Source organism: Dermacentor variabilis, chromosome 6 (assembly GCF_050947875.1).
Source record: "Dermacentor variabilis isolate Ectoservices chromosome 6, ASM5094787v1, whole genome shotgun sequence".
Taxonomy (NCBI): Eukaryota; Metazoa; Arthropoda; class Arachnida; order Ixodida; family Ixodidae; genus Dermacentor; species Dermacentor variabilis.
In genome coordinates, this window is record NC_134573.1 from 178,293,966 (window position 1) to 178,313,065 (window position 19,100).

A 19,100-nucleotide genomic window follows, 5' to 3' on the forward strand; every position below is an offset into this window, starting at 1 on the left:
TTGAGCTACGCTCAAATTTTGCATCATGGAGTATCGTAATCGTCAGAGTTTTCTTGCTTTGAGAAACACCCAAAAAGAAGATGCCCATTACAAATAATTTCAATATCTGTAAATTATTCAAAACTTAAAAAAGAAATGTTCAATTCATATTTAATTCAGCATCATAAAATTTGTGGGATGCTCGACTTTCATGGATCCTCTAATATTGTTTTCCCTACATGGCTCGTGCCTCCTGTAATTTGGCTTAGCGCTGGGGGCAGTTGGTGTGGTTGCAAACTAGTATATGAGAGATGGTGCAAGTGTTGCGCTGCTAATGCCACCCAACAGTGGGGTTTCTTGGGTAAAAGAAGGAGTACCTTGTTCCTATTTGGCTTGGGACCAGCTTGCTGCGTGGACGTATTGCATGCTCACAGGCCATTCGCAGGACCATCCTGTGGAAGGCTTAGGAGCAGGACACCGGAGTGGACGAACACAATCATTCGAATGCGCCACCGTTTTCGTTACAATACACATGAACAATTACCTGTTGGTGTCCAGCATGGGAGCCAACATATTCGCTTGCTATCTTGTTGCGGTGAGTCAGATTTCCTTGATTTGTCGTGCACCCATCGGCATGTTCTAATGGTAATAATTTGGCTGGCTGTATTGGCGTATGCAAGGTGCAGTAAATGCGCTAAACATTGCACTACTGCGTTGCGCTACTGCACTACTGTGTTGTCGTTCCTTTGTCCCAAGAGTATGTTTGAGACCCCACAAATTTTTATCTGTATGGAATATGGTTTCAAAAATTTATTTCTACACCTGCGGTAGTGTTGCTTACTGGATAGTGCAGTAATAGTTAATAATGATTGCAGAGTATTGATGAAGACAAAAAGACATGAATGCAAGGACTGCAGTTTAATTCAGTCAAATGACAGTATGAAACGCACATGAAACAGCAGACCTAAAGAAAATTCCCCAACTGGAAAAGTGACCAAACCATGCTGTACGCCAAGGACAGCTTTGGTTGTGATACACTAGGCACTTCTAATTTCCACCAAACTTATACAAAAGTATAAGAGACTTACTTGCTTTTTCCTTGCACACTCAATGTTTGTTTCTCATGGCAGCAAAATGGGGTCAATCTAATTCATACTATTAAGCAATTACTGCAGTGAAAGTCGCATCTCTAGAAGAAAAGAAAAAAATTGCTCCAGATGGTTCTGTGTACTCTAACTGAACCCAACATTTTTCAGTACTATAACAGCAGCGAGAGAACTGGCTTCTACAGCTCAGTTGTCCTTCCTCAGAATGGCATTTGCCAGCAGCTTACTTAGAGCACAAACAGCAACTTAAGTTTAACACTAATCAGCGGAAGCAATTTCACTTGTTAATTGCACAAGCCCAACACCGCAACCAGCTCCTCCAGCTTAGTTGTAAGACATGTTTACAGTGGTAAAAACTTGACTACAATATGAAACAGATATGTTTTATCTTTACCACTATAATTAGGTCACACAACTTAAGCAACCAAAAAGGCCAAGCTTTATGCGTTAACCTTCAGCATAGTAATCTTTCACGAAATGACATCTTCCAGCAGCTTTACCAGAGTCGAATGTGCACCCTTTTAAATCTTCTTTTAATAGCAGCAGCAGTCTAGGATATTTTCAGGTGACTACTGCAGACTCCTGTAACCAACCAGAGTATAACAGCACAGATTGATGCAAATTCATTTGTTAAACCCAACACAAAAAAGGAGGGGAATGAAATAAAGAAAAAGGTTGGCCTGCTCCTTTGGAATGCTTCCAGTGAAGTCATACAATATCTGTAGGTGTGGTGAAAGTAGGGCCCGTATTCTGAAATGTTCGCCTTCCGCGAACTTATGGCCTTGGCCACGCCTCCGCCAACGGCGCGCACTGATTGGCGGTTTTAGCAAAACCAGAAAATAATGAGCGCTATCTAGTAGTTCTGGCCTACATTATTTTAACGTCAGTGTCGATGGGTGCTCTTGACACATATTGAATAAATGAACATGACTTTTGGCGTTCAGTTGATGGTGGAGTGTAGTAGAGATGATAGGTGGTAGTTTACAGTAGCCTTTTTGGTGGCATCTTACACGCGTTGTTTCACAGTGATATTTGTTCATTAATTTAAAGTAAAACATTTCACACTTCCTTATTCAATTTATTTTACCTAAAGTTGCCATAACTAACCACAGTCAGTGCGCAGAACCCGTACTGCGGCCACTACACTCGAAAACAACACACCCGAGCAGCTCTGCGTTCGCACGGTGCGCGCTCTCATGCGATATGAAGCGGTCGACAATGCGCGTTGGTAGTGCACGCCGACGTCACGGGTAAGCAGTCGCTTGATTTATTGAATGTGACTATCGCGGAAGGTGAACATTTCAGAATACGGCCCCAGGAGTGCTGCTTAGTCAGAGTCATTCCACTCAGTGTCTGTGGTGCTGGCTTCCTCGGACTCCACCTTGGGTGGGGGGATCATCTCGAGCACTCTGTCCAAAGGCGATGTGACTTCAGTTGTGGGCCTGCTTGCATGATCTGTCTCACCCGAGATACCTCTGCGCCGCAGCTGCAGCTTGCTCTTCAGGTCAGACATGAGATCACCACCAGGTGGTGCCACCTACAAAGGGAAATTAAGCTCATCTAGTTGGTTGTTGAACTTTTACGATAAACCAGTTCTGAGCTCCTAAATCAGCACGGGACCCTTAAGAAAGCAAAAGTAGTTTCTAACATAACATGTAATTGTCCATTAAAAACATGCTGTCAGATTGCCATCTTTCACTTTGAAAAGAAAGCTCTGCACATGCAGCTGCTAATGGAGGCTGAGCTCTCCTTGAAACTTTTACAGCTGCATCTATTCACAAGTACAAATTTCAGACACTGTCTTTTCAATACCAACTTTTTTTATACGCAGCAATAAGATGTGAAACAGTTTGCCTTCTATGTCAAAAGACATACAGTGAGAAAACATGCAGCATTCTCTTCACTAGTGCACTATACGCCCAGTTCAGTTTTTCATAAGAAGCTTACAAATTTCACCCTGCAGTAGTAAATGGTGGGATGCTCTAACCCCACATACAAGAGCAATTCAACGTTTTTCTCTAGGTAAAAAAGAAAAGAAATTCAGGTGATAAGAGTTTGAGAATGTGTAAGTTTACAACCACACAAGACCACACAGTAGAAGCCCACCTGCTTTAGAGTGTCTGCTAGCAGTCCTAACAGCAACTATTTCTGGTAACTATGCTGATATCCCCGACACTAAGAAATTAATATTCTTAGACTGTGTGGCAAATTTTCTTAATTTCTCCAAAACTGACCTAGCTAAGTGCTTTTGTGCAAGCTTTTTTTTTTTTACTTATTATTGCACATTATAATGATTAGTATCTATATAGCTACCTGTATTTCATTTCAATTTACAAATAAAAGGCAATGCGATCAGATTTTACCAGTGTGACTGCATATTAATAATTATAGTACAGCATTAAACGCAGATGTACTAAACATAGCACACGTTATGGACCACAGGATTTCAGAAAATGCTGCATTTCCAAGCAGTTTCTGACCATAGCCAGTAAAATTGCACACTGTTGTTCACATAAAATAGTACAGGCTGAAAATGTCAATACAAGGCTGCATGGGACAAGTAGTTTTATAAACTTTTGTGATTAACTGTACAAATCACTCCAACTTCCAATAACAGGTACATTATGGCATGGTCTAAAGGTTGTGCTAATGTGAGCCATTTTACCTCTTATATGATGCTTTCAAATGGAAAGACAGAATGTGTGCAAATACAGCTGCATTCCTATGTGGCATGCAAAATCAGTGATGATGATGAGCCGCAATAAACCGGAGCACATTTTTACTGTGCAGAAGGCCCTAGCTGACGGTCATTCCTCGGCGGATAAATGACCTGGCCCTTGCATCCGCTGCACGTGATCTGAGCCACGCGCTCGATTCAATTCCTAGGCAATGGCCTGTTCCTAGCCAGCCACCATTCTCCTCATCTTCCTCGATGTCGATGTTGCTACAACTACAACTGAATAATGACCTAAAAGAAGAGGAACGGGCAAAGGTGGTGAACACACCAGGGCATATTCATTCAGTCAACATTCAAACATTCAGCCAACAACAAACAATTAGTCGAATAATGCTATAGCAAATACAGATAAAATAAACTATCAGGTACTATAACAAAGTATTAAATCTAAAATGTTTCTTGCCGATATCAGTGGGCAATGAATATATGCTTTATAGTAAGGAACATAGGACATAATGGAGGTACATGTGTTGGGTGAGACTCTTATAATAAGGTTTGACTGTAACTGAAGTCTGTGCAATAGAATGTACAATAGACGCAAATTTAGTCCCCTGTGGTGTGTAGGCATAGGCAATTGTGTCCACAGAAAAAGAAAATCTAGCCAGTGTACAGATGCTTTATGACCTAGCATTTCATCACAGGTAGACGTAACATGTGGTCATAGAGAACTGAAGTGTTCTTGCTGTTTGGAGCAAAAATCTCAAAACCACAAGCCATCAACATTGCTTCCCAGCATTCAAACATGAAGATTACTTTCTGTGCCAATAAAGGGAAATCTACGAGTGTACGTTACTTGTACATGTATTCAATTGCCAAAGAGTCGCAAATTGTTTCCCAATACTCCCAGCTTTGCCTAAAAGGCAAAGCAGATAGTATTTAATTTTGTGGTATGTTATACTGTAACAAACAAAATAAAGCAATAGATGGCAAGGAACAATTTAATTCGATCATTTTTTTTCTAGTTATGAAAAGAAAATCACAGCTTTGATTAATAACTAGTTCTAACAAGTTTACATGGCAGCACATTCCTATAGACCTTTTTCACAACTTGGGTACACCTGCTGCCTTTAAAATTGTGCAAGCTACACATGGGGGTCTTGTGCATATGCCGCTTCTTGGTACAAGCAGTGGCGGATGCTTGCCACAGCCCAGTCTCTGACATTGGAGCCACACACAGCCTTTTTTGAAAAGGCACAGTAGGCTTGCAGCCGCTGTAATATCACAATGCTAATTTAAAGAACACTGGCATTTTATGGCTTAAGCTTTGCGAGTTAGGAGAAAGGGAAAGCCTTTTGCATCATCACAACAGTATACTGTATTTACACATATACAATTATGGGGCATTACTCCTACAAAAGTTATGCCCTCATTAATCCCATACTGCTGTCACAGTTCTACTACATTGTACTGCTTTGCATTCAAGACATGTGGGAAAGTAGTTGTGAAGAACCATGTGTGGGAATCTGGCTTTCTGCATTCTAGATGCTTTATGGCCAGCCACAGTAAATCAACATTGTTTTAGAATTCTTTTCAACCGCAGGGCTGACCTGACTCTCGTACGTAGTGATGCTCCTGTACCATGTGTGATGTGATGAATTTTTCTGTGCCTTTTTCTTCTCTTATTCCTTTCATTCATTACTCCTCTTCACAGTGGTGAGCATGGTGTCCTTATCAGAAGACACTCACTGTCCTATTTTTCTTTCTCCTTTGTGTGGTGTTTATGTGTCTCCACGAAATAATTATATACCTAGTACCACTCTGAATATTGCACAATGCATGCTTTGTGTGAGAAACAAAAGGGGAAGGTAAAAAACACTCAAACTACTCGGTGCCACACTCATGAAGACCACTATAATACAAACATAGGGCATGGGAGGTTGCGCCACCTGCTTGCGTTGCTGCTGTGGACGACGCACACTCTTGAGGCCTGCCTTGCCGCCGGCCTGTCGAATAGACTCCAGCAGGCTGGCGCGGGCACTGCCATCTTCTGTCACAGGCATCGACAACTCTGCATGTGGTTCTGCATTGCTTGACCTGCAAGGTAGAGAGCCATCAATCAGATCAGCACCATGACTCACTTCCCACATGTGATCGACTCCTCAAAAGCTTTGGGATGAAATCACTGATGCAAAAAACAACAAAGCCCCAAAAGTTCAGAGCTGGGCTAGTTGGTGTTCACTTAACATGGTGAACAGCAGAGACAACTACATACGACACCTACAACCATAATTATGTTGGGCTCATCTGGGTGCCTCAGCACACAGCTTGCTGAGCCCAAGTAAAGCCGTGTCAATTTACACTCCCTCTTTGCTTTTCTCCAAATCTGCAAATGAAAAGAGCCATACATACTGGACTGAAATGTGTGGCTGCTTTTGTTTGTAGTGTATGACAGGTGGTGCGGTAAAGCTAACCTTACTTGTAAAGTAGACTTCCATTAATTTGACTCGGACTAATTTGACATTTTTTTTGTTAATTCGATCTCGGCCGAAGGCACCGCCCGAGGGTCCCGGCTGGTGCCCATGCATTTCTATGGGACCAAACCTAGTTATTTCAATCCTAAAATTGGCCTTTGCCAGCTAATTCGAAATTGACCAGCCAGCACGCATGCGCTTGACCTCTATTGTGACCCATCTAGAGGCAGTGCCTGTCTTGGTGGAGCTTACGAGACAGCGAATGCACTGAACTCGTCATCTCCAGTCGAAAATACTTATTTTCAGCTGACCATAGGAAAATTTTCAAGCAATAATCGTAGTTAACAATGTGTGCTTACGGTACTTACCCGATTCTAATATGAGAGTTTTTCTGTTTTCTACGAAAATTGGGCTGAAAATTGTCTGCGCGGTGCAATTGGTCACGATACCAAAAACAGCCTTTGCGGCTTTCGTATGCTTTACCGCATAACAAAAATGTACTGCGGCAACGTTGACTTTAGAAAACTGGCTGCCGTTGTGCAAGACATTAAACTCTTGGGCATTTTTTTTTTCTAAAAAATTAGGCGCAGGTTAGGTTTCTACTTGTTACTTGCAGGTTGTTCTACTTGCAGGTTAGGTTAGATTTCTACTTTGTTTAGGAGCGTTAGTGTCATCTTTAGGTTAGTATTTTTTTACTTTGGACACAAAGAAAGTGGGTGCACATTTGATTCGGGTGCGTGTTAGAATCAGGGAAATACAGCCAAATGAATCAGTAGTGTGCTACAGCGTTATTTCTGGATTTTGTTTGATTAGACCCGCCGGATAATTCCATCATTTCGTCGGTCCCGCCAGGGTCGAATTAATGGCATTCGACTGTATCTGTTAGTGTTGCTCACGTCTATCTCCAAGCTCGCATCTCTCGTTTTTTTGCCATAGCAGACCGTTGCAAGAAGCCTGTGCAATTTTTGAATGATGCGTAAGTTCAGAAGCTTCTTGTGAACTCTGACTTGCAGAATTCCTATACAGACAAAGGTATGCTTTTGAGTGACTATGATAGCAATGAAGAGGCATATGATAAATGAAATTAATTTGCCTAATGACTAATTTTTTGTATGAATAGTCACATCAAGAAACTTTGTAAAAGGTTCAGCAACATACTGCCAATATATACCATAAGAATCTAAACCCTGCTAATGTGTTATTTAGACAGAAATTGAATTTGATACATTTTGGAAAATCTTCCAGCAGACAGCAGCTGGATATGCTCAAAACACCTGGCACTCGAAGGGTTAGAAACCTAAAAGCCTTGCATCAGCCACTGAGGTACAACAGCCCATGCCATAGTGGCTATCCAGTAAGATAGACACTGATATTTGGTGTGACGAGAGTGAATTGTTGATGGTGGGACATCAAAGTGGCTAGCAACTGTCTTTAAAGCTTTGTTGGAGTTGCGCTACGTTGAAATGCATAATCTTGACTTCAAAACAGCAGTCGCCGTTTCTTTATTAGCAAGTATGCACTAACAAGGAATTCATGAGAGATGTATTTTATGATATTGCTGGATTTTCATGCAGCCTATGCAAGATTTCAGAGTCCACTCCACGTTTCATCACAAGAACATTATGCAGTGTCTAGCTGTACTCCGGGTGCCAAGACCATGCAAAAACATAGCTTTACTGTAAAACCCACATCCTGTAAACTCTTGGCATTGATTGTGCATTTCTGTGCCCGCTAGCATCACATAAAATGTGGAAGAGCCAGCAACGTTGGTTACCTTTTTATTCATGCCCCTGCACAGGTTGTCTACCAACTTGACATTTCCAAATTCCCCAAGTTTTCAAGCTTTTTCCCGAGTGCCATTGCAAAATTCCCCGAGTAATACAGAACTTTGCTTTTTGTAAAGATGGGCTGACATGTCGCCCAATGTTGTCACTCTCTAGTAAGCATGCTAAAAAATAAAAAAAAAGACAATCCAGTTTCAATAGTAAGGAGCAGCGTTTATTTTATTCAAAAAGAAATCAGAAGGGAGGGGTTAGTAAAATGCACAGCAAATAAAATATCTTTGAAAAAAAAATGGTAAAGCTTATTGCAAATCGAATCAAACGTTCTCAAATATGAATAAAATGAGATGCACACAGAAACAGGTATTTTCAGATATACCATTCAGGCACGAATCATGATCGACTGTCGATACATATGTGAAGCATAGATGGTGTTTGAGACTTCACTGAAAGCAAATTAAGGTGGCAGAATGACTCTGAGCATTTTATGATGAGTTATCAGAATTAGAGTAGGTAATTAAATATTTGGATATTATAAAGTCAGCCATGCTATGTTTCTTCATAAAAAGAATTAAATCCCCCACTCGAATTCAAGAAAGAAAAAGTATATTTCAAGGTTGGTACCGCCATGCCACACGTCAAACGTCACATAAAACATGGTAGTGCCTTCACTAAAGCAGTACTCTGTAACAATACATATCACTCGGAAGTAGAATATAAGTAAATTAGGTAAAGGTTGTCTGCACTCCTGTCATCTGTACATGTATAGATGCAAATAAACTTGAATTGATAATTGATATTGATAAATTTACCCTAAGCTTAATTTCTGTGCTCTATTCCTTGCTACCACTGCACAGAAATACGAAAAATAGGTCGCGTCCACAAATGTGGATGCTGCGACTGATTGAAATATGAGCTATTTCTATTAACTGATAGCAAGCTCATTGGTATGAGGCCCGAACATTGTCGCAAGCGAGATTCTGTCTCAACAGCTGGTATGTCAACCTGAACTGTCCCGACATACTCGCAGCACGCGCACGATGCCTCAGTGTTGCGTTTCACTACTTTAGAGAGTTTATTTTGGTTTGGATGAGAGAAACCTACATCTCGGCGTCAGCCAACACTTTGTTTTTTGAGCTCAAGCTCCTTGGAATAAGCAGTGGCACGGTTCCTTTCCTGTTAATTCCTCAATGCGTAGGTCCTTTCTGTTCTCGTCCTCCTTCCACCGTGCGTTCGCACCACGGACTATTTGAAGCATCCTCTTGGTCGGCTGTATAGTCAACATCCGTTTTTTCGGACTTCATAGGTGCCGCAAAAACGTCCGAAAAATGGAGCAGTTCGAAAAAATGAATGCATGTCTTTTACTGCCCTTAATGGCTCAAATCGTTGCAGGCACAACCAAAAGGCCTGCCAGTACACTTATTACACAATTCGGTGCTCGTACTCTGACAGGAGATTGTGGGTGGACGTGTGGATAATTAAGGAATACATACTGTGTCCCGTGACAATTGCCCCTTCCCACGCTTGTTATGCTTCACAGCAATACTTTAGCGTATGCTTCACCGCGTAACATTGCAGTATACAGGCGAAGCTTACTTTTGGGAACCTGCATTATGCTATGCAACGCGTCGTGCTTTCCAAGCTTTGAAGCCAACTGCGAGGACCACAAAGTCGGAGTCGGTGCCATTGGTGACAGCGGCGAATCCTTTCAATGAAAAACACGGCGCCGAACAAAGCAGCTAGGCCTAGCGTTTGCCACGGTGGTAGATCAATAGATCCGCATACAAAAGCGCCGAAGGGTTATCGGACGCCGAAGGGTTATTGCGACCGAAATTTCAGACATTTTTATACATTGACTTTGTGGGGTATGTAGTGGTTCCACGAAGCCGCCCTAATTATCGGGCGTCCGGAAAGTCGGTCGTTGACTGTACACTGGCAACTCCTCCAGCCGACGACATGGCGTCAAAGATGATTCGTTATGATCCCTCTCTGTTGCTCGAACCAGCATTACCGAGACTTTCGTTCCCTTTTAATTACAGCTAATTTTTCCTGATAGAAGCGAACATTCCCTGAGTTTTCTCTGAGTATTTCCAGACTACTCAAAATCCCTGAGAATTCCCGGTTTTCCCAGTTGGTAGACACCCTGACTGCACCAGAGAGCCCTATGTGGAGTACTTGCCTAGTACTTGATTCTAGCACACTCGCGGCATCTTGACTGGGCACAACCTCTTCAGATTGCACCTCTGGCACTTCATCTGGCTCCAGGGGAGGCGGACACTCCACCACTGGCTCAGAAGTGGTACTTAGTGGAGGTAGGTCAGTGGCATCCCCTTCAGGAAGGGGTGGTGGAACATCCACGAAGCTATCAGCCGGCACTTCAGGCAGCTCTGGAAGCCACGATGGTGCAATAGATGGCCCCAAGTCTTCTGAATAGGACAGGTCATCAGCTATGCCTGCAGAGGTGCCATCCACAAGATCTTTAGTAAGCAATGTCATTCAAATTAACCTGTGAGGTTTAATGTGACAAAGCGACACACAGGCTATGAGAGAGGCCATGGTGAGAAATAATTTTGACCAACTGGGGTTTAACACACATCTGAATCTAAGCACACAAGTGTTTTTGTATTTTACCCCCACCAGGATGCATCTGTGGTGGCCATGAATTGAGCACATAACCTTGTGGTAACACCACGAGAAATGGTTATGCAGCCAGGTTTTATTCAGTAATGTAGAAGCAGCATTTACACTTTGTACCTCTCGCAGAAGAAGTTTAAAGAAACATGGTTACCAGGCTCAGTTGCAGTTTGGACAAGCCCTCTTTTTGTTGAAGGTATCACTTGCTTCCATTCACACCTGCTCAGCCACAAGGTGCCGTTTTGCTAGCCACAGTGTCACAAGCACAGCTCACAAGCGTGGAATGAACAGAACTTTATCTTGGCGAGATGGTTCATCAGTGTAGTAAACAAGGACAGTGTGTATGTGTGCTACTGTCTCCACCCTTGCCTAATGCACTGCAAAAGATTTTGCACTGGAACAAACAACTAAGCTTGATGAGGTGGATGAGGATGAGATCAGCATGTATTTTGGGTGCCACACATCACATTGGCTGCTGAACCAGCATCTTGTACAGCCCCCACATCTACAACACATCTACATCTAGACCTAATGACTATGTACATCACATCTGGTCATTTCATAAAGCATTTTGTGCTGATATCTGTCTTGTTACTCTGTCAAAAATAACTGGGTTAGTCTAGGCAGCTTCCTGAACAAAACATACCAAGCAGCTGTGAGATTGCTTTGTTTCTGCTTATACGACAGGGGGCAATTTCAGACCAAGAACCTCACTTTTCCAATAGTAGGCTACATTGACATCATACATGACAATGCTTTTTTGATCTTGAACAAAATCGGTAAGTACAAACAGCAAACACATCGCTAAACAAAGCTGACAAGTGTGGTTTCTATCCTGGGTTTTGAGGTAGACATGTACTGACTATGTGAAAGTATAGTTGCTAAAGCCAATACAATAAGTCACACATCAATAAAGTTGCAATTTTATTAGGGTATTAGTTCAATCACCTGATCTAAATCAATTATATATCAAATTAGTGAATACAGAGCCCATGTCACATATACTTAAAATCAACAGTGTTTTTACCAAAACAGTGCAAACTAAAGAATAAAAGCCCTTTTGTTAGTTTATTTTGTTAAGTAAGAGGTTAAAAAAAGGGGGATATTACAGGACGAAACCACAATCTGATTATGGGGCACATAGTGGGGGACTACAGAATCATTTTTACCATCTGGGGTTTTTTAATGTGCATCTAACGCATGGTACATGAGCGGTTTTGCATATTTCTCTGTGTGGAATGCAGCCACTGAGGCCGGGATTTGATCCCGTGGCCTCATGCGTAGCAGTGCAACGCCATAGCCACTAAGCCACCACATCAGATAACTATGAAGTTATGGTCAGTTTGATAGTTCAGATATTCTTAAAATACATTTTTTGTTTACTTACAAACAGCATGTCAGTATTGCAACCCTTATACATTCAAACCCACTGATGTACTTTATTGTGACCCACTCCTCACATTGCCTCCCTTAGTAACATTCGCTTACCATGCTGCAAGTGAAAAGGGTCAACGTTTTCTTGCTTGACAAGCACTTATTCTGACTGAAATTACTGTACCAACTTGGCAATGCCTATAAATTCTGTCCACTTGTGTGCTCAGGGAAGTGCGCAGTGAATGCATACTGCTGAATTCAACTGCTGTCTATGGTTTGTGTACACTCCTTACGATGACAAGTGCAGGAAGTTTATGAACTTGAACTTCAGAAGTTCGCCCCAGTTTATTTCGAGTGTGTAGTAGTGACAGCCGTTCAAATAGCATCAACACATTCACAGCATGCTCACATTTCAACCTAAACCAGTGCTCAGCTTGACATGCTAGTACCAGCCAATGTCTAATGGAATAAACTGAGACCTGCCACAATGATGATGTGTCCCAGTCTGCTTTCTTGGGCACCTGCCAAGACCTATGGGCCCTTTAGTCGCATACATCTTAAGCAACAGTGCAAAAAAGACACTGACAAGAATGAAAGCTGTTACCTACTTAAGATGAGGCTACGTGAACTTGCTCAAATGTTATTTCTGGGATCCAAGCAGGCTCTTTGTCTAACAACATTGGATTACAAGGGTGTTTCGTGACGAAATCGGAAAATTTTCAGGACGGTTCACAATTCTCACCATTGACAAATTTCTCTGAATATAATATTTGAGAAGTTAATTAATTAGTACTAACTATGTAATTAGGCAAAATATAAAAATAGTCTGACTTGCCCTTGGTTAACCCAGGTTAACCTTGGTTCTGTCCGGTTACGTGGCACTTGCATATATTTAAATTTTGACACAAGTTACGTGGGACACATATATTAGTCACAACCATATGAAGCCAAGGAAAACATAAGCGAAATGATCTGTTTTACAGCAATGCTGTATATGGCTAGGGTTCCATGTATTTTTGTTTGCCGTGAACAAAAACTATCACAATCAATGGCCCATACACCTGTAAGCATGCAAGCACTCTAATCGCTCATAGCCCCGTAAGGCAGAGGCTACAAGCACTCAGCAATAAGAAGTGAACAGTGCTTACATTCTTCGGAATCACACGTACAACGCACAGAACAGCATTTCGAAAACTCATTATCAATGGCTCATACCCCCGTAAGGCAAAGTGCAGCGAACGGCACACACATTCTTTGTTTTGTTTTGAAAACATATATACACTCGACAGGAAAGAGGAAGCGAGGAACAGGCTGGCAACTGCCACTGGAAGGGGCATAACGCCTGCCTACTCTTCAGAAAGGAGGGTACAGAAACAAAAAATCACGCATACAACATACAAACAGCTTACTATTACAGCTTACAGGTACACAACTTACAACAGCTTACAAGGTAAAAAAAAAATCTGAACCACATAATTGATGATAAGGCGCTCGTGATAGCAATGTGAAGCACATAGTGCTCCCCGCAAGCTTTTCCTAGTAAGGATTACTGTTGCACAAGCTGCACCGGCAACTCCAGCTTTCAACATGGGGTGCAATGACCCTAGCCCTTCGTATATAAAATAACCAGCTTATCAACTGTTTTGAATGTTGTTGCAGCACCACTTTGGGCCGTGGTTTGCTGTCAAAATTATGATTACTCTCATTCCCACCATTACTATGACATAGCACTACTACCACTACTCTAAAGCCATAAAGCATTGCATACCACCCTCAGCAGTTGTAGTGGTGGTTTTCAACAGCTTCACTGGTCATGCACCTTCACAGAGTGGAATGGCTCATGTTTCTTTTTCAATTGAAGTGTAGAAATGATAAGGTACAGGAAAATGAAAGTGAACAAAAAGACAGCTTGCTGTGCTCATAAGGGGGTTCAGCTCCTACTGTCTTCCATACACTTTCATTCCCTTTTTCATTTTTACACCTCAATTAAAAATAAAATATAATTTCCCCTATGCTTTCCTTGGCTTCATTATCTGTTGCTTTCATATGGTTGACTTTTAACTGATGATCCTAGCTGAGTTTCTAGTTTCTAGCAGAGTTAGGAAGCGTGTTCGTCACTGAAATTTTCTGTGCATCTCTTATTGTTTGTTGTGCATTTATGCAAGGTCAAGCATGTCATGTCTTGTGATTCAACACATTTTAATGCTGAAGGAAACTTAATTTTGCTCTGCAAGGGTCGCCATGGTGGCTGAGAGAATTCACAGCACATCTCTCATCTCACTGTGGCACCACCAGTACTGTAATCTGTAAATAAAGAGTGCTGCACTTTGTTCGTACCATGTGTTGTGTTTCAATGGATTGTTCTCCAAATCTAAAAAAGCTTTGCGTACCTGGACAGACATCAGGTATGGACTCTGCATAATTCTTTTTTTAGATGTTTTCATAGCATCATGGGTCACTGGAGTTTAGTGTTGCCGAAGGGTAACTGCAGGTCAACTGGTGATATCTAAACTGCACCAAAGAGCGGGGCATGCCATAGTACAATGTGCCAGGAAGCAAATCACAGGTATTTCACTTTTATCTACCACTTTCAAACTTCTAACACTCTGTTGAAGTTGCCTGCAAAATTCTGATCTCGGAGGCCATGGTTCTCTCAAACTGCAGTCGTCGCTGCCTGCTGTCACAGAAGTGGAACAATTTGTTTGCAAGCTGAAATGCTTAGCAAAAGAAGAGTTAGCTCCACTGCATAAAATTTTCCAGATCGAAGTTTTTGAAGTAGGAGAAAACAAAAACACACAATGGCATTTGAACACCAAGGCAATAAATACGCACAAACAGGCTCTGGATAGGCCTGATGAGGTATTGGTGGCATTTATGACGTCATGCATGTACACTACTTACAGAGAATGCACTGGTAGCTAAGCCTGTTCATTTGGAGGGTTCTTGATCTACTGTGACAGGGCACGACAAAGCGTGGACATCCCCAACACCCTCACCTGGCAAATGAGGAAGGGCAGCTGGTGCATCCATTTGTGGTACCTGGCCCATGCCTGGGCTGTACAGGAACCCCTCCTGTGGTACCCCACGTTGTCCTGTTCCACTCATGGAAGCTGGAGCTGCCCCAAGGAGCCCTGGCCCTGTGGGTGCCTCTTCTGTCCGAGTTGCTGTTCGCTTGGCTCCACCTAAGGGGTCTTGCTGTACATACCTTGTGTACCTGGAGACATAAGTGTGACATCCAGGGTTTTTTGGCGTGGTTGTAGAAGCACGGAAAACACATGTAAGTAATTGCACTGGATTTAGCAAGCCAATGTCAAATGAAATGATAATAAAAAAATTAAATTCTGCGGTTTTACATGCCAAAACTATGATCTGATTGTGAGACACCATTGCGGGGAACTTCGGATTAATTCTGACCACCTGGGGTTCTTTAATGTGCACACAATGCACAGAACAAAGGCATTTTTGCATTTCACCCCCTATGAAATGCGGCCGCTGTAGCCAGGATTAGATCCCGCGACCTCGTGCTTAGCAGTGTAACGCCAAAGCCACTAAGCAACCACAACGGATATGTGATAATTTATCATTTCCCAACCTCATTCTTGATACTGTTATTTCCTGCCTACTTCTCAGCTAAAGGAAGTGTACAGAGTACCTTGGTGTAGACTGCTCCGATGATAAATACACTCACTGGCAGAATTAATGCAAACCTGCCTTTGTTTCTGTTGCGGAAGGTGTTGGAGACTTGTTTGGAGTGACATAAATATGTTAGCTTAATGTGTCTTCCTTCAAAAGCTCTTGAAGTTTACTCCTTAATGCCTGTGTTGCTAAAGTTAAGCTGCTATAGATACGTCATCATTGTTCGAATTGTCTTACGGTAGGTGTACTTAAATTTATGGCAGTTGTCTTTATCTTAATGTAAACTCAATTCAATTCACCTGGGCATTCAGGAAGTGCAACATGGCAGGATCTAGACATTGCGATTCATTTTATAAAGCACAGACAGGCTTAATCCAAGATGAGTTCAAAATATTCGCTGTACTTGTGAAGGAGGTAATGCAAGGCTCATGCCAGACTGGTTCAACACGAGTTGGCCACTGCACTGCTGTAAGCTATGAAGTACAGGAAAGTCAAATGCAACTGTTTGCTCACTACATAAATTAAAAGCAGGGGAGTACACAGGCACAATCACCAGCTAAACACTGTGCATTATTTGAGGAACTGCTGTGTTTCCTCCACAAGGTGGAGGAAAACTCACGTGTGGAAAAGTTGCTATTGAGCTATAATGCTACAAAGAAACCTATTTCAATGCTCCACACCAGCACTGGTCGCTTAGAAGTATCTTGCTATGATCACACCAATGGCAGTTTTTTCCTACATAGAAGTATATTAGTACGACACGAGTTTTTGATTTAGCTTTTATGTGTGGTTGTATCGAATGGGCATGTCACACAGCAATTAATAACTCTCAGGTGAGAGTATAGAATGCTTCTTTTTACTCAATTAACATTCTTTGCAGTTTGCAAATGGGAGCATATGTGATAACAGTTTTTACAGTAAAAATTAAAAGGCACCAGCACAATGATAACAGCCTTGGTACTATCTTCCACTTGTAACACTGTTTACCAGATTGGGGTGAGCCCATGCATTATATACTTATGTGTCTGTAAGACAGTGTAAGATATAGAAACTTCGCAAAATTGACAGATTCACTTTTAAATGTGTGCAGAAAGTCACCATGACATCAATACAAAGCTAACATAAGGAATTCTCTGATTCTGCAAGTCAACTTGCTTGCAACACATCTGACCTATACAGTTTCTATGCTTTGCTTTTGCAGCTTCATCACCTCGTGCAAATGTTGAATGGCACATGCATTATAAAGAAGCGTAACATGCAATGCAATGCAAGCAAGGAACATTCCTTCTTTCCAGTATCAAAACACTTAACTCAAGAGATGCATCTAGGACAGGGCTCTGCATCAGGACTTCAAGTACAAGAAAATTGTGAACTCTCATTGTCATAATTTGTCGTTATTGGCAAATTTCAGTCAAGTAGCTTTTGCAGTCTATCAAGAGCAGTAAACGAGTACTGCCATGACATTTCTGACATATTTCTCTTTATATGTTAAATGAACATCCAATTCCTCCAAATTACAGAAAAGTACTAGTTAGTACCAGAGCACTCTGAACAATTTACTACAATACCTGCTTCTGTGAAACAGTTTTGCTTTCAGTACCAAGTGAATGCATCATGACATCATAATACACTGCCCCATGTGAGCGTAGCATTAAGAAATGTGTGCAGCAATCTTATTTTAAGAGCAACATCTTCATACCTAGCCTTACTGCTACACGATGTCAGCAAATTTAGCTCAATGCCATGATGTCAAGATAATATCAATGAGGCTTGTTCTGGCATTGCTAGACAACTTTAGTATAGAGTTTAAATGTGTTTCCTAACGTTTATACTTGCTAAATGTGATCGCATTACATTTGAAAAGCTTGTGGTAGTTTTCACAACTTTGAATATGTGCGTAAGTAGGTCTATAAGAAAATACCAAGCCACACTGCTCATGCCATTCCTGTGCAACGCAGCACAAATGGCAACTACTATACTGCGGATTCCTTACGGGTTTTCCCCAGTGTTGAACAAAAGCAAGCTCCCAACGCTCTCTGTGCTTTCTGGCAACCTGCCAAGGCCTTCCTCATCCTGCCAGACAGGCTTCGTGGCAGTAGAGTTAGCCTTGGCAGGTGGACGGACGTTGAAGAACTGTAATTTCTCCTTGAGAAGTCGCTCATCGGGGGCCAAGTGTTGACTTCGCACTCGACAGTAGGTCGGCTGGAGTGGCACGGCTGGCAAAGAGGCCAGCAGCTCTTGGGCAGGTTCTGGATCACTTGCAGGATACTTGTAACTGGAGAAAACCTGACAAATACAATGGGAACATGAACACTGACAAAGTAAAGCGCTACAAGAAGACTGCACAATCATGCTCAAGCTTCACGTGTTAGATAAGGAGAAGGAATATCGCCACAGATGATGGCATGTGCAAACTGCACAAAGTGGAGAAATAACTGCATGAAGACATATGGCGACATATAGTTTACCACCAAACAGTATATCATCATAAGCTCACCTTAGGTTTAGTGCCAGTACAAAAGCATATCAATGTACAGTTGCATTTGCCAGCACTAGTGGTAGGACACAAATACAAAAGTATAACTTTTAAAAGACGAAGTTTCCTTTGCCTCTTTTGAAACGATGGGCTTGTGAAAAGCTATAATAAATAATGCTACAGAATATATTTTCAGAGCCCTGCAGGAGAACCTGCTCACAGACAAACTTTAGCATTACCAGATAAGCTTATTCACTTATAATTGGTATTCTTGTGAAGGTACAGCCTGGGATGCTTCGAATTTCCGAAGCAGAGTGTGATGCAGCTACTCTGACGTTCTGCGTTTCTTTAAACTCGACGAGGTCTTCGATACCCAGTGGAAAAAGGAAGGTCTAAAACAGCCACCAATTAATGCCCCATCAATTGCTCACCTTTGTGGCTTTGCTGCTGCCACGTATGACCGAAATCTTGGCTCTTGCCAAGTCTGCACGATTCTGAATGCTCTGGAGGCGGCCCTTGTATTCATTCAACCGTTGCTGCAAACCGTCCAGAATTGTGTTGGCGACTCTGCTGAGGTGATCGAGACTGTCCGCCACTTGTAGAATACACTCATCGTGACGAAGGTCCGAGGGTATTAAACGTGCTTCGTAAGGCTGAAACTTCATGCTGTGAAACACGCCGGGACGACAGCCGAAACTGCTGACGAACGAGCAACCGGATCACCACAGTTCCAAAAACAGCAGCTGGTGCTTTAAGGCTCTGCATGTAAACTGCACACACCTACCAGCCGCCAGCTACATAGCATCACCGAGCTTGTTTCAAGCACGCAAAGCCAGACAATCACATGCTCATCGCCCTCCAGAGCATGCACCTCCCAAACCTCCCCGCCCTCCCAAGTTAGGCCACGTGACTTGTTCGTAGTAAGTTGAAAACTTATCTCTATCGCAGTCTTACCATTTTACCAGC

The 19,100-nt window shown here is 42.2% G+C and overlaps 1 protein-coding gene across 1 annotated transcript; it reads right to left on the minus strand.

Moving 5' to 3' along the window:
- Positions 1-882: 882 nt before the first annotated feature.
- On the minus strand, positions 883-19,040 carry LOC142585877 (WASH complex subunit 1-like). Its single transcript, XM_075696953.1, has 6 exons — positions 18,566-19,040; positions 17,652-17,944; positions 15,019-15,236; positions 10,194-10,467; positions 5,709-5,856; positions 883-2,622 (listed from the first exon to the last, which is right to left on the minus strand). Exons 1-6 carry the CDS (start codon positions 18,797-18,799, stop codon positions 2,413-2,415), a joined length of 1,377 nt encoding a protein of 458 aa, XP_075553068.1. The 5' UTR covers positions 18,800-19,040; the 3' UTR covers positions 883-2,412.
- Between the last annotated feature and the right edge of the window lie 60 nt (positions 19,041-19,100).